Source organism: Gambusia affinis, linkage group LG09 (genome assembly GCF_019740435.1).
Source record: "Gambusia affinis linkage group LG09, SWU_Gaff_1.0, whole genome shotgun sequence".
Lineage (NCBI taxonomy): Eukaryota > Metazoa > Chordata > Actinopteri > Cyprinodontiformes > Poeciliidae > Gambusia > Gambusia affinis.
Genome location: NC_057876.1, coordinates 11,566,141 through 11,578,813, shown reverse-complemented (window position 1 = coordinate 11,578,813; position 12,673 = coordinate 11,566,141). Strand labels below are relative to the sequence as shown.

The window sequence follows — 12,673 nt, the reverse complement described above, 5'->3', positions numbered from 1 at the left end:
CATGTTGCACAGACATCAAACGCAAACACACTCCTCCAGGATTCCCCGCGTTGCCTTCCCCCCCCCCACTCTCTGTTTCTCGTGGGATTGTGTGGCGAGAATACACTTCGAATCATTTTCTAAAGACGACCTCCACGAACCCTGCTCCTCGGCTCCACAGGCTGCGTCAGAAAAAAATAAAATAAAAAAAATATAAAATCCAGCCAAGTTTTACCAGAAACTACTCTCACGACTCTCGAACTTCCCTTTGATTGTGAGAAGACCAACCCAGACGGGTTCGAAGGTCAGACGAGTCTTGATTCGCTCATCTAATCGAGGATGCTAAGAAGTTTCTCCCAAAAGATTCTTTTTCGGAAAGTGTTTGGAACCGACTTGGAGGAGGCAAAAATCATTTCTCGTCACTTAACTGCTCGTCCCTGGCTACTGTCCACCGACATAAATTTGGTTAATTTCTGCATCTTATTATATGAATTTGTAAGGACTCTACTTCCTCACTTGGAGATGAACGCATTGGAGCGTCACTTTGGTGTCCTTCCCAGGGGAAGTTCTTGTGGTGAAAATGCTTCCTACGTGCAATTTCTTTTTTTCCAACTTGCAACAAGAGGTACAAAAAAAAGTGGCTTGCTTTCTCACCATTCCGGCTTGGCCTTTCTTACTGCGTGCATGCCTGACTCCTGTCTGGATTTGGTTAATTAATGCTTCGTCCAGGTTTGGCCGCTTGGCACTGACGGGCAGAGTCGGCCGGACTCGGAAGCCGCGGTGCATCACACACGACTCCAGCTGCTCTCCACCGCCTTTTAGTGCCTCTTAACCCACTTACGGGAGGAGAACCGTTTTGGAGGGAAGTCGCAGAGTCGATGGTAATCACAAAGAGCGTGTTTTGGACTTTCATCCGTCTCTTCTTCCTCTCCATTTTTTCCAGTTCGCACTCCTCCAACAAATACAAGTACTCAGCCCTTTCACGCTTCCCCTCCTCTGTGTCCCAAGCCTTTTTCCCCCCTAAATGTGAACCCCTTGTCTTCCTCTTACTCTAATGCCACCCTCTCCTTCACGCCACTCCAAAGCCCCTCCTCCCTCCTCTCCTTCAATCCACTTCTCTGCATTCAGGTTTCTCCCTCTGCCATTATGTCTTCCCCCCCACCTCCCTTTCTTACTACTTGCTCTAATTCCATCCCTGCCACCTCTCCATCTCTTCATCTTTCCACTACACTCCTGCAGCAGAGAGTGCTCCCTCTCTCCCTCTCTCTCTCTTTTATATTGACAGTGAAGGATTCTTTCAGTCTATCCGCCCCCCTTGTTCTCACACTCATGGCTCCCTGCACATATGAAATCATTTTGGAAGCTCTGAAAAACAAATTTGTTCACTTTGCACAGTTTCATATTCTCTTTTCACGTCGCACTGGCTGATCGGACGATACAGCTCGCCACAAGCGAGCCTAATAGCGAACGAGGTGATTAATATCTTATATCTGAACACCTGTGGGTGTCTTTATTTTTTTTTGAATGCATATGTTGGCAAAAAAAAAGGAAAGAAAAATCTCTCCAACTCACTAAGTGGTCCATCCTACGTAGTAATGCCACTGCAGGTCTATAGCTTTGGCAGCATTTTGCAACATGCTGCTGCTGGTGAGTGTTTTTACACACTCGAAATGTGTGAAGTCATTGAGGCATTGCAGTGTCACTGGTATTAAAGCTATCTCCTAAATTGTGACTGTTAGTCACGTTTCAACTCCCAAACAGCTGCGCTACATTGCGACATTTCCCCACCGCCCTCCCACTACCCCGAGACGTTGACTCTCTCTCTGTTTCTCTCTCTCTCTCTCTGTTTCTCTCTTTGTCTCACCCATGACGTTTGTGCTGAAGGAGACCGACTCTCTCTCCCGGCCGTCGTTGTAGAAGGCCAGGTGCCAGGCGCCGGCGTCCAGGTACTGGACAAACACCGCCTCGTTCAGGACCACGGTCTGGATGCTCCTCCTCTCCCGCGGGGACTCCACCACGCTCCACTTCTCCTTCCCGTCGAGGCGCTCCATGTAGTCATACTGCGAAGAGGTTTTTGTTGACAAACGATTACGTTCAGTTCAAGCAAAATCTGTTTTACGAGCGTTTTTTTTGTTGTTTGTTTGTGATTTGACGAAAGGTTATAAGCAGTAATTAACTCATCTTTAGTAGATAACTGTTTTTTTGGTGTCTTCGTTTGCCTGAATCCAAATTAGACGCTCTCAGAGGCTGAAGACAAACGCTTAAGGGCTTAGAGGGACTAACACCAAAGCGGACTTCAATTATCCTCAAGCAATTCCAGTGTCAAAACCGTTTGATTAAGTGCTATTTTGAGACCTTTTGTCACATTTTTTTAAGCTGCGATTTACATAAAAACCAAGGATTATTTATATTGGGAGTGGAAGTTGGAGGCGATGTGCCACTAATGATCTTCCTGCGAGAAACGCGTCCTGAAAGCGGAACATGAAAAGGATTTTCCGTCAGCGAAGCTGTTAGATATAAAAGTGCTCTAACTGGAGACTAATTGATTGATTTTTGCATCGCCGTACGTACCTATCAGTTTCTCTGACAGGATGCGCTTTATATGTTCCCCTCTCTCAATTTGTGTTTAACGTAGGAAGATAATTGGAGAGGCCCTGCCTCCAGTGACAATCGATTTGCAAAAATAAAGACAGCTTAAAGCGTTATGTATTAGCATTTGCATTTACTGCTATGGCGTCAATCCACCGGTATTTATTTAGAACAGCAAACTCCTCTTTAGTCATTTAGAGCAGCCTTAAACTGTAGCTGTCTGAATCAACTAATCTGGATTTATACTAACTGAAGAAACTTAAGACTCTTAACTATTCATTACAATAACTTTTTATGTTTAAAAACATTCAACATACACTGACTGTGTTTTGATTTCCCCACCTCTTTTGTGTGTGTTTTAATCCAAGTTATTTAAGGACATCTTCTCCCAAATCCCAATCTGCTCTGTTTGGTCAACCGATTCATCAAAAAAAATAAAAAAAGCGCTGAGCCACCTGCTCGTTTCATTCGTTACAGTTTAACAGGCCAGCTGCTTGGTGGGCATGATAAAAACGTGTTACATGCTGTTAAAATGTAAGTCTAAACTACGTACAAGGTGTTTCGGTCGCGTTAGAAGAAAGGAGATAACTCCGTCCGATGCGGGGCCTTGTTCTCTCTGGAAAACTGTTCTTACTTCAGCACAATGGATTCAAACTTAAGCTATGTCAGGCAATCAAGCAGTTAACCGAGGGAAATTATCCCTATTCTATAAAATCTATTTAGAAAGGAGCAGCCACTAATTAACAAGAGACAGTTGAAGTTACATTACTGTGAAACCTAATTAAGCGCAAATCTTTTCTCTCAATTATTTAGCTTTCGGAGTTCATAGCTAATGTTTTAAACGGCAAATGCAACAAAAATGTTTTTTTAATGAACATTTATTTCCAAGCTCAATACCCTAAGGAGACCCACTGTGAAGTTTCCGTAACGAGTAAAGGAGCGGTTGCGTTCCCTGAAAGGTGCTCAGGATGAGCTCGATACCTGCGCGTGTGAAGGGGGCAGGCCCTTGCGAATGTAAACCCCGAAGAGGGCGTCCTTCCCGAGGGAGATGTTGAACTTGAGGAACTGCGGCTGGCTGAGATAGAGGAGGGATCTCCAAAACACTCCTGGGGGAACATCCTGGGTCACCCGCCTGCCCACCTCGATGTTCCCGGTGTCTATGCTGCTGTTTCTGCCTGCCCACGAACCTGGACGGGAGAGAGCACAAAAAACCCCAAAAAGACACAGGGTTGTTTCATCTGTCATGACAATTCTTTTTTTTTTAATTATTATTTCTTCACTAAAAACAAAAAGTGAAGCGTTTCGAGGTTGTTCAGCTTTTTACATCGAGAGACTGAAAGTTTTGCAAATTGTTTGTTGGTCTTTGCTCAAGACTTTCATATGCAGCATTAAATCAAATATTATCTGCTACTTTTCTAACATCCTGCCGCAGCTAGATGTGCCACAATGGCTAGTGCTAGTTTGCTTATGAAAGGGAACCTTATTCTTCTTTTTTTTTAACTCCTGTGACTTTTGTCCTCTATTGCTGTGTTACGACTGAAAACTTCCCTGCTATGAAAACACCAACAAGAAAGGATATTGCTCAAAAGCACACTTGAAATCCTCAACAGTCTCGCTCAACAGGTCGCAGGCAGAATGATTGGTAACTGTCCCTCTGCGTCGCAAGACCTCAATATTGTCAAGAATGTATGGAAAGCCCTTTAAAAGAGCAGCGCATATGAGAGAAGCTTCATAAGCCTTTTGAAGGATGAATGGCAGAAACCTCCCTAAGCAAAACAACCGGATAACCCTGAAGTTGTTTGAAGCAGCAGAAGTCTCTCAGTATCCGTACCTACCACTATTTTGTACCTAAAATAATGAAATAAAACTATTTTATGCTGATATCTGATTTTTCTTTTTTCTTTTTTAGCTTTTTAAAATTGCAGTGCTGCGTGTTACACACTGAAGTGTTTTGGATGAGACCAATTTTAAAATTTCTGAAAGATAATTTGAAGTATTTAAATTATTACAAAGAACATTTCGAGCCATCAAAAGCAAATCCTCTAAATCAGTGTTTCCCAACCCTGGTCCTCCAGGCTCACTGCCCTGCATGTCTTAGGTATTTCCTTGCTTCAGTCCAGCCAGTTTCTATTGATGACAGATTAACAGGGGTTTGTTGAACTGCAATCAGTTGAATCAGGAACATTAAAGCAGAGGAAACCTCCATAACTTGTAGGACGGTGTGCCTTCAGGACTGCTCTAAATCATGGATTAACAGTGATCAACCACATACTTTGGCTCAGGTTTACTAGCTAAACCCAGGCGTGTTTAATAAGAAAGAAATATACCTCAATAGAACCTTATTGACAACATAAAGTAGGGTACATAATCTCAAACAGCAGCACATCCTGCTCCGATTTAAAGAAATTGAAGAAAAGACGAGAAACGAAGTCTGTCTGGGAGGACTTACAATTTCATCTGTAAGGCTGACTGACTCCAGAAAGCTACACTGACAGCCATTATCCACAAAATGGAGGAAATATGGTGAACCTTCCCAGGAGCAGTCGAACTATCAAAGAGCGCATCAACAACTTCACCAAAGAACCAAGAACAAGATCTATAGTGCAGAATGTCTCACTTGCCTCAGGGTCAGTGTTCATAATTCAAGGACAACAAAGACAAGATGGCGTCATGGTCGGGTTCAAAGGCCCACAATCCTGTGAGATTAAAGACTCAAAGCCTTTTATTACAACTCATCAATTGAAAACATTTTTTTTTTTTATTTACTCTAGTTAGAAGAAATCTGTAAGAGGGCAAAAATACTTTTTCCATCACACTGTAGGTTTTCTGTATGCTTTATGCGGGATCAGCAGCGATTTTGATCTCTGGATTCTCAGCTCTCCCCAAGCAATCTTTTGCATCTGGGCTCAACATGCAACTTTTTTCCCTCAAAGCCTGCAGGACCGTTGACTTCGCCATCTGGGCTGACATGATAGAGGGCTGACGGTAACCTCGGCGCCAAGACTTCAGAGCGCGCCGGAAAAACACAGAAAAACACACATGGCATCTTGCAATCAGGTCAGCCATCTAACGGAGGAGTGTCAGAGTGCAGCCAGAAAAAGGCGGCGTGTGAGAGCAAGTGTGCGCGTGTGAAGAAATAAATATAGCAGCGAGTATAAAACAGCAACAGCAGCAGCAGCAGCAGCATCTGGCCTAGATGGCAGGGGAACGGAGCGCGACAGTCCGCTCATTAATGCCGACTGTACAGACACAGAGCCAGAAGCCCCCCTGAACACATCTAAACGCGCGCACGTGTTTCAGAGCCACATCGAGCAGAGAGGAGAACAGATAGGGAGCCGCATGGGGCCCTTTAAAGCAGGGGTGCCCAAACCTTTTGAGACCAAGATCTACTTTTTCTCTCACCAACCGGCTGAGCTCTACCTCATGGCACGAAGACATTAAAAAATTGTAAATCAAATTCTATTGACTTATTTTATATGCGATTTTACATCAGTTATAGCAGAAATAATAAAGTGATAGAAAACCTAATGCAGTTTTTTCCTCAATGACATTCTGACACTGGGAGGAGGTTACTGGTTTCTCAGTCACAAACTGGTTGCAAACCTGAGGCCAGCAAGTGTCAGTCAGTTATGGTAGATCTGAAATGCGGTTTGATAACTTCAATATGAGAAGCTGCAGACTGAGAGGAGGAACCAAAGAGCTTTGTAAAGTTAAAGGCAAATCTTCTGAATCTGGGATATAATTAATTTAATTTGACATAATTATCGCGGTAGAAGCCATTTGTTTGTTAAAATGTTATGAAACATATTTGTTGTATTTGATGTTTGTTGTGAATGACACATAGTCACAAACGAACGAGGTAATTAGTCCAACGTTTAGAAACTACGGCGGCTGTAATGTGCCACAGCAAAGGTAAACAAAGGTAAAATAACCCGAACAGGTGATCAACTCAAAATCACTCCTAACTTTTTACTCTCTCTCTTTGTAGTTTAAGCACACCTATTGCCGTGGCAACCGCCTGCGCCCGACAAGACGAGCAAAGATTACGTTAAAAACAACATTCAGTCCATTACATATCAAGTTTCCAGGCTTGATATTTATTTCTCGATAAACCAGCTTCCCTGAAAACAGCGATGGTTGATTTACTAGCTGAGCAGGAGTTTAAATTAGCTAGTCGGTCTTTGAGTCGCCTTTTTTTTAATGGAATGGAAACGTACTGAATTATGCAACACCTTGTTGAAAAACTGAGAATATTAATTTTAACACATTTTGTTGATTATTTTTTATTTTTTAAATTACCATTCTTTAATGAAGCTACAAACATTTAGGATCTTAGTGAATATTTTTGATAAGCCTGTCAGAAGAGGAAGTTCTGGTCTCATCGTCCTGGCTGCGTTCAGTTTGTCACCTACTGCCGAGATCGACTCAAAACCTTCCCGCGATCGACGTATTGAGCAGCCCTGCTTTAAAGAGAGAGGGTAGTTTTTACCTCGCCGCCGAGTGAAAAGATAAACTGGGCTCGACACAAACTCGCTGTGTTTCAAACAGGACGGCGCATCCAGTGCTGCGTCACCGGCCGCATCAATATTTCAGATGCGGGTGTGTTTGAGTGGAAGAAGAAGAAGGGGGAAAAAAAATAAAAATCTATCGAATTGTGTGTTACCGAGCAAATATGGCTTTTAGAGGTACCATCCCCCTCCTCACTCCCCCCAACTCTCCATCTATATTTCTCTCATTTGTAACTGTAGTGAAAATGTGGCCAAATACAGGCTCGAGCCAGTTTATTCATGCAGAAGATGGATTTATGTTTTTTTTATAAAGTGGGTCGAACTATGATTCTTGAAGAGGACTGCTACGGAGAGGACTGATTTGAGCTCCTCACAAGAAAGCAGTGCACATGTTTAGTAATGAATGTAGCACACTGAAAATATTGCAACGACAACAACAACAACAACAACAAATTTCTAAGGGGGAAAAGAACGATCCCGATCCTTTCCCCCATCCCCCTGCAACATCGCCTCTCGTTGGTGTCGGGTGTGCAGCTGACAGTTCATACCTCTGCCTCCAGAGGGCAGTGTGGCCACGTCACTGTTGACAGGCAGACCGGCTCCCAGTCCGTTGTTTAACAGAGGGCCGTCAGAGGGCTTCAGCTGCCACGTCAGACCCAGCAAGTTGATCGCTGCACACAGAAACACGGAGGGGAGGAGAAGCAGAGAAACATGTCAGCGAGGCCAGAGAAGAGGGCTGGAGGAGGACTGGCAACAAACGACAAAGCTCATCAGCAGAACAACTTTCTTTTAAGAGTGAAGCTCCCGTGACTTGGGGATACCATCAAAAGGTACATTTATTTCAGGAATCCAACTCGAAAAGGTGGGGAGACTCAGATATTACATCGACTTATTTCACTCAGGCTCTGATGCGTTTCGAGCTTTTGCCGCTATGAATTTCGACGACTGTGGCTTACAGCTAATGGAAACCCACAAATCAGCTTTCTGGAAAATTAGAATAATACATAAGAATGACTTAAACAAAAAAAGAAAAGGATTTTGATAACAGAAATGTAAGACAAGTGAGAAGTATTTCCATGTACTGCACAGTATCAATTCAATACTTGGGATAAATGAAATCAGTATGTCCATAATGCTTGACAGTAGATGTCCTGGACTTTGGACTCTCAAATTACGGCTAAATGTTTAAAGTTCACGCCGTTCCTTGAGCACCTTGGATTCTGTCTGACATTTGATGATGACATTTATCCAGTAAGTGGACTTTAAAACACGGCCACTGGGTCAGGTAGACAGTCCGAGTCCAGTTCTGCCCCATCTCCAGCTGCACCTGATGAAACTACTTCAAACACGTCAATCGGCTTTACTTCCTAGCTCCAGCTGTCTCTGTTAGTTGTGCACATTTTTTCCTTCCACTTAACTATCCATTCTTGGATGCAGCTCTACATAAAGAGCCAGCTTCTTTGGGCATAACGTATCGTAACGTAACCCAACACAGCATTATTTTCCTTTTTTATTGGTCTTATGTAATATTGCAATTTTATGAGAAGCTATATTCCGGGATTTTTTTTCTGCGAGCCATAAATATCAAAATTAACAAAACAAACCCCTGAAGTTTTATCGCTTTACAAACGAGTTCCGCTTTTCCACTAGAAAGACTAAAATAAATACATTTTTCCGACTTATGGAGACGCACCTGTATGTGACGGTGCAACACGTTAAGCAGCGCACACACACACACACACACACACACACACGCCCACGCACATACACACACAGTTAATGAAACACGGCGGGTCTGTAGAGATCACGCAATTAAGGAATCTCAAACGTCTCCTTTCTGTCGATTTCTCTCTCTCTCTCTTCCTCACTCTCTCTCCCTGAGCGTCCTTCAGCGTCTGTTGCATTTTTCTCTTTTTTTATTTCTTTTTTTTTATTTTGGAACCCTTTTGCACCGTCTCGCAGAGAGCGAGTGACAGATTCCTCTCTGAAGGGAACACTCCATGGCTCTCCTCTACATTCTCCTCTCTCCCTTTGTCCTCTGTTGTGTTATTGTGTGTGCTGGTGGCACGAGGCTCCTCGAGTGGGTTCGCTCTTCACTTTGTCAGCTCTTTACTCTCCCCATGTCTCTTCCCTCATCGCTCCCCGCCACCCCCAAACCCTGCAAAACGTCTCCTCCCACCACAAATGCAAGATGAGTGAGGGGAAAAAAAAAAAAAAGCCAAGCATTCTGTCGCCTTACTAGTTCAATAATGTCCTCAGTGAGAGGTATGTTTCTTGTCTTTTAGGAATGACTGTTTTGATCTCCAAAGCTCAGTTGATTGAGATGCGTTGTTTGAAAGTGACTTAACATTAAAAGGCACCTCCAGCTCTGTGAGTCCCGTGAAGTGGGCTCGGAGGGCATGCAGAGACGGGAATGCATGGCGGCGATAGAGTGCGATACTGCGCCTCTTCTCAGGATGGGAGCAGATTCACAGCACCTGCATGTGGAGCCCGGGAATCAATTTCCGTCTCGTCAAAATCCTATCTGCACTTGCCGAAGGTTTGCACACACCGGGAGGAGCGTAAAAGTTTCAGGAGGTGGGGATGCGGATTCGGGGGGAAAAACTCCTTTCTTTCTTCTCTCCTCTCCTCTCTCTTTCTCTCTCTCTCTCGGTTCAGTGTTTTTTTGTTTCCTCCTATTTTGTGTGTTTCGTCGCCCTCTCTCCACTTCTCTCCCCTCCCCTGCTTCCCGGTCAAAGGAAAGCGCTGACACCTTGGCTGCTTCCCGGCCTACACTGTCAGCTCTTTTTTTTTATTTATTTATTTTTTTTATGGCGTGTCGGGAGATTGGAGGGGTTGCGAGTGGAGGGGTGGGTTTGGATAGAAAACAAGAAACAGAGAGGGCGCCCCCTGTCTCTGTTCTCTCATATCCGAACTTTGACCTCTCCTTTTAAATCGCACCCGCCTTCTTTCCTTTCCATCTTTTTTCTTTGTATCCCCCCCCCTTTTCTTCTTATCTTTGCCCTGTCCTTCCTTATAGATAACACACACCTACACACGCCCACACTAGCACACCCACGCCCACACACACCACAGATGGTATCACAGGGAGCCGTCGATAGAAAGATTGCCTATTGAATCAGTCGGAGACAGTAAGCAATTGTGAATCTATTGTGACGCCGTTCTCATTCTAGGTCACCTCCAAGAACACAACAGGCAGACAGCACTGCGGTTAGCTCATTGTGTGCGTGTGTGTGTGTGTGTGTGTGTTCATCTGGTTTATGTCTCGGCGACACTACAAATACACATGTATTTTCTAAAAAACAAACTGATATCTTTTTTTTTTTAGTCCTCTTCCAGAGCCTAGCAGACATTCATACCTCCGGGACAATTTGGAAACAGTCAGGGATGAAAGCGTGGAGAAAATAAACACAAATGCCAAGCTTCAAACGTCTAACAGAGAACTGACACGGCCGTCCACATGAACTGACGAGTCGGTCAAAGGGACGATTAATCAGAGATGCAGAGATGCACGACTCGCGTTAGAGAATCTCGACAGGAAAATCTTTTGTCCGGTCTTTATGGAAGCGTGCCAAGAAGAGCGTCCTTTAAAAAAAATAAATAAATAAATAAAAATCTAAAAGCTACATTAGTAGTTTGCCACAGGCCATAAAAGAGGCAATGCCAGCATGTTCAGGAAGGTGATCTGGGCAGATGAGACCAGAATTGATCTACATGCAGAGAAACAAAAACTGCACATCAACCCTTCAGAGTTCATCCTCACCATTAAACACGGTGATGGCAGCATCATGCGTTGTGGAGGGTATTGATGGGAATATATGGATGGAGATAGAGAATCCTATATAAAATCCTATAGCACTGAGACAAGGTTCCTTGTTTACACAGCTCTACAGATATACACCCAAAGCCACAGCAAGTGCTCGGATGGTCTAGTCAAAGTTCACATCTAGTCGAGAAACTTGAAAAATGACTTTTAAAGACCCGGCCAATAAAACTCTGGCAGACCTTGAGCATCAATGCAGGAAAGAAAAGGTCAAAGTTTCAGTCTCAAGTTTTGCGAAGCTGCTTGAGACAACGGTGGTTCCACAAAGTATTGTCTCTCCATGCCACACTTTTAAGCTTTTTGTTTGTGAAAAAAACAAACAAAAAACCCCCCGTCAAAAGCCATTTGTGGTTTTCCTTGGACTTCAACATTATCCACCACTTTCTGTTTATCACGTAAAATCCCCCATGAATCCCATCAAGCTTTGGAAGCCACGTAATTCCTTGTTGTTTGCTTTGGGAAAGCAGCAACAGCAGCAGAAGAAGGTTGACCAACAGATGGCACACTTACTCCTCCGTGACAAAACCTCCAAAGGCAACACTCCGTCAACAGGTTTCTTTGCAGCAAGATGTAAGAAAGACAAGGAGAGACCAGACACTTGTTATCATCTTCGCCATCATCCTCCTCCTCCTCCATGGCTACAGCGACACGTCTGACGACGTCTGAGCGTAATTTAAGATTTTTTTTTTTTTTAATTAAAAACCCCTGCAGAAACTCATGTACTTAGCTTTGTGCCGACGTAATTTTAAGCATTTTTCTTGCTGGTTGTAATTGCCATAATTACTGTTTTCCAGCTGCATTGCAAGCCTTTATTAAGTGCAGTGCCAGTAAAGCCCATCTCAGTTCAAATCCACTGACAGGCACGGGGAGAACAGGGGATTCATAAGTTTCTCTTTTCAAGCTCTGCCTTCTTCATGTATTCAGCTCAACAGATGAGGACATAGCACAAAAAAAAAAAAACTAAACTAAAAAAAAACAACACACGTGTACACACAGGCATACGGGGGCAGATCACTGAGCAGCAGGTATAACAAGCAAGCGTGTTGGATTAAAAATAGATCAGCTTCTTCACAGAGAGTTTTAAAATTTTTATTTTTTTCTGTTTTTCCGATTTATAATTCAGCGAGGCAAAGTGCTTGGCCTGTATCATCTGCAAAAGGCAGAAATTGAAAAAAAAACTGCTATGGCACACAGGGACCTGTGACAAAAAAAAAGAAAAAAGAGAGAAGACAGATGATGGTGCGGATGAGGGAGGAAGGAGGTGGCGGATCGTGCGCTGGCTGAGAGGTTAGTGGTTGAGAATTCTAGGAAAAAAACTAGAGATGATGCGGCAAAGAGATGAAGGTGCAGAGGGGAAAGACCAAGATGGGAATTACCGGCTTTTTCATCCTGTAACACAGGGGTGTCAAACTCTTTTTTGTTTTGGGCCAAATCAAGATCCCCAACGCTCTTAAAGGGCCGGTTGTGCCAGAATGTATCGATGAAACCCGTTCACCAACATTTACAATATCAATGAATCCTTAAAATTAAATATTATTGAACATCTCTTTAGTCCCTCCAGAATTTTGTGATTCTATTTGCAATAAAAATCAGTGCTTGTAGTCCTAACTTGGAAATATTTGCGATATCTGCGCTTGTTTATTACGGTAAAAGCAACTGTTTATTACTCGCTGTGTAGATCATGGACTACAATCTGACATCAATTAAGGCTGAGGCAGCTGTTTAATTCAACAGTTTTTGAAAATTTTTGAGAAATATCTGCACTAAACTCCCA

The 12,673-nt window shown here is 43.4% G+C and overlaps 1 protein-coding gene across 6 annotated transcripts in view; it reads right to left on the bottom strand.

Moving 5' to 3' along the window:
- tenm2a (teneurin transmembrane protein 2a) overlaps positions 1–12,673 on the bottom strand; it is a 319,228-nt gene that overhangs the window by 42,372 nt on the left and 264,183 nt on the right. For all 6 annotated transcript variants that reach the window (XM_044128023.1, XM_044128020.1, XM_044128022.1 and 3 more), the window contains 3 exons: positions 7,625–7,747; positions 3,550–3,755; positions 1,844–2,039 (listed from right to left, as the gene is read on the bottom strand). In XM_044128023.1, the coding sequence (XP_043983958.1) occupies positions 1,844–2,039; positions 3,550–3,755; positions 7,625–7,747 (525 nt within the window). The remainder of the gene's footprint in view (positions 1–1,843; positions 2,040–3,549; positions 3,756–7,624; positions 7,748–12,673) is intronic.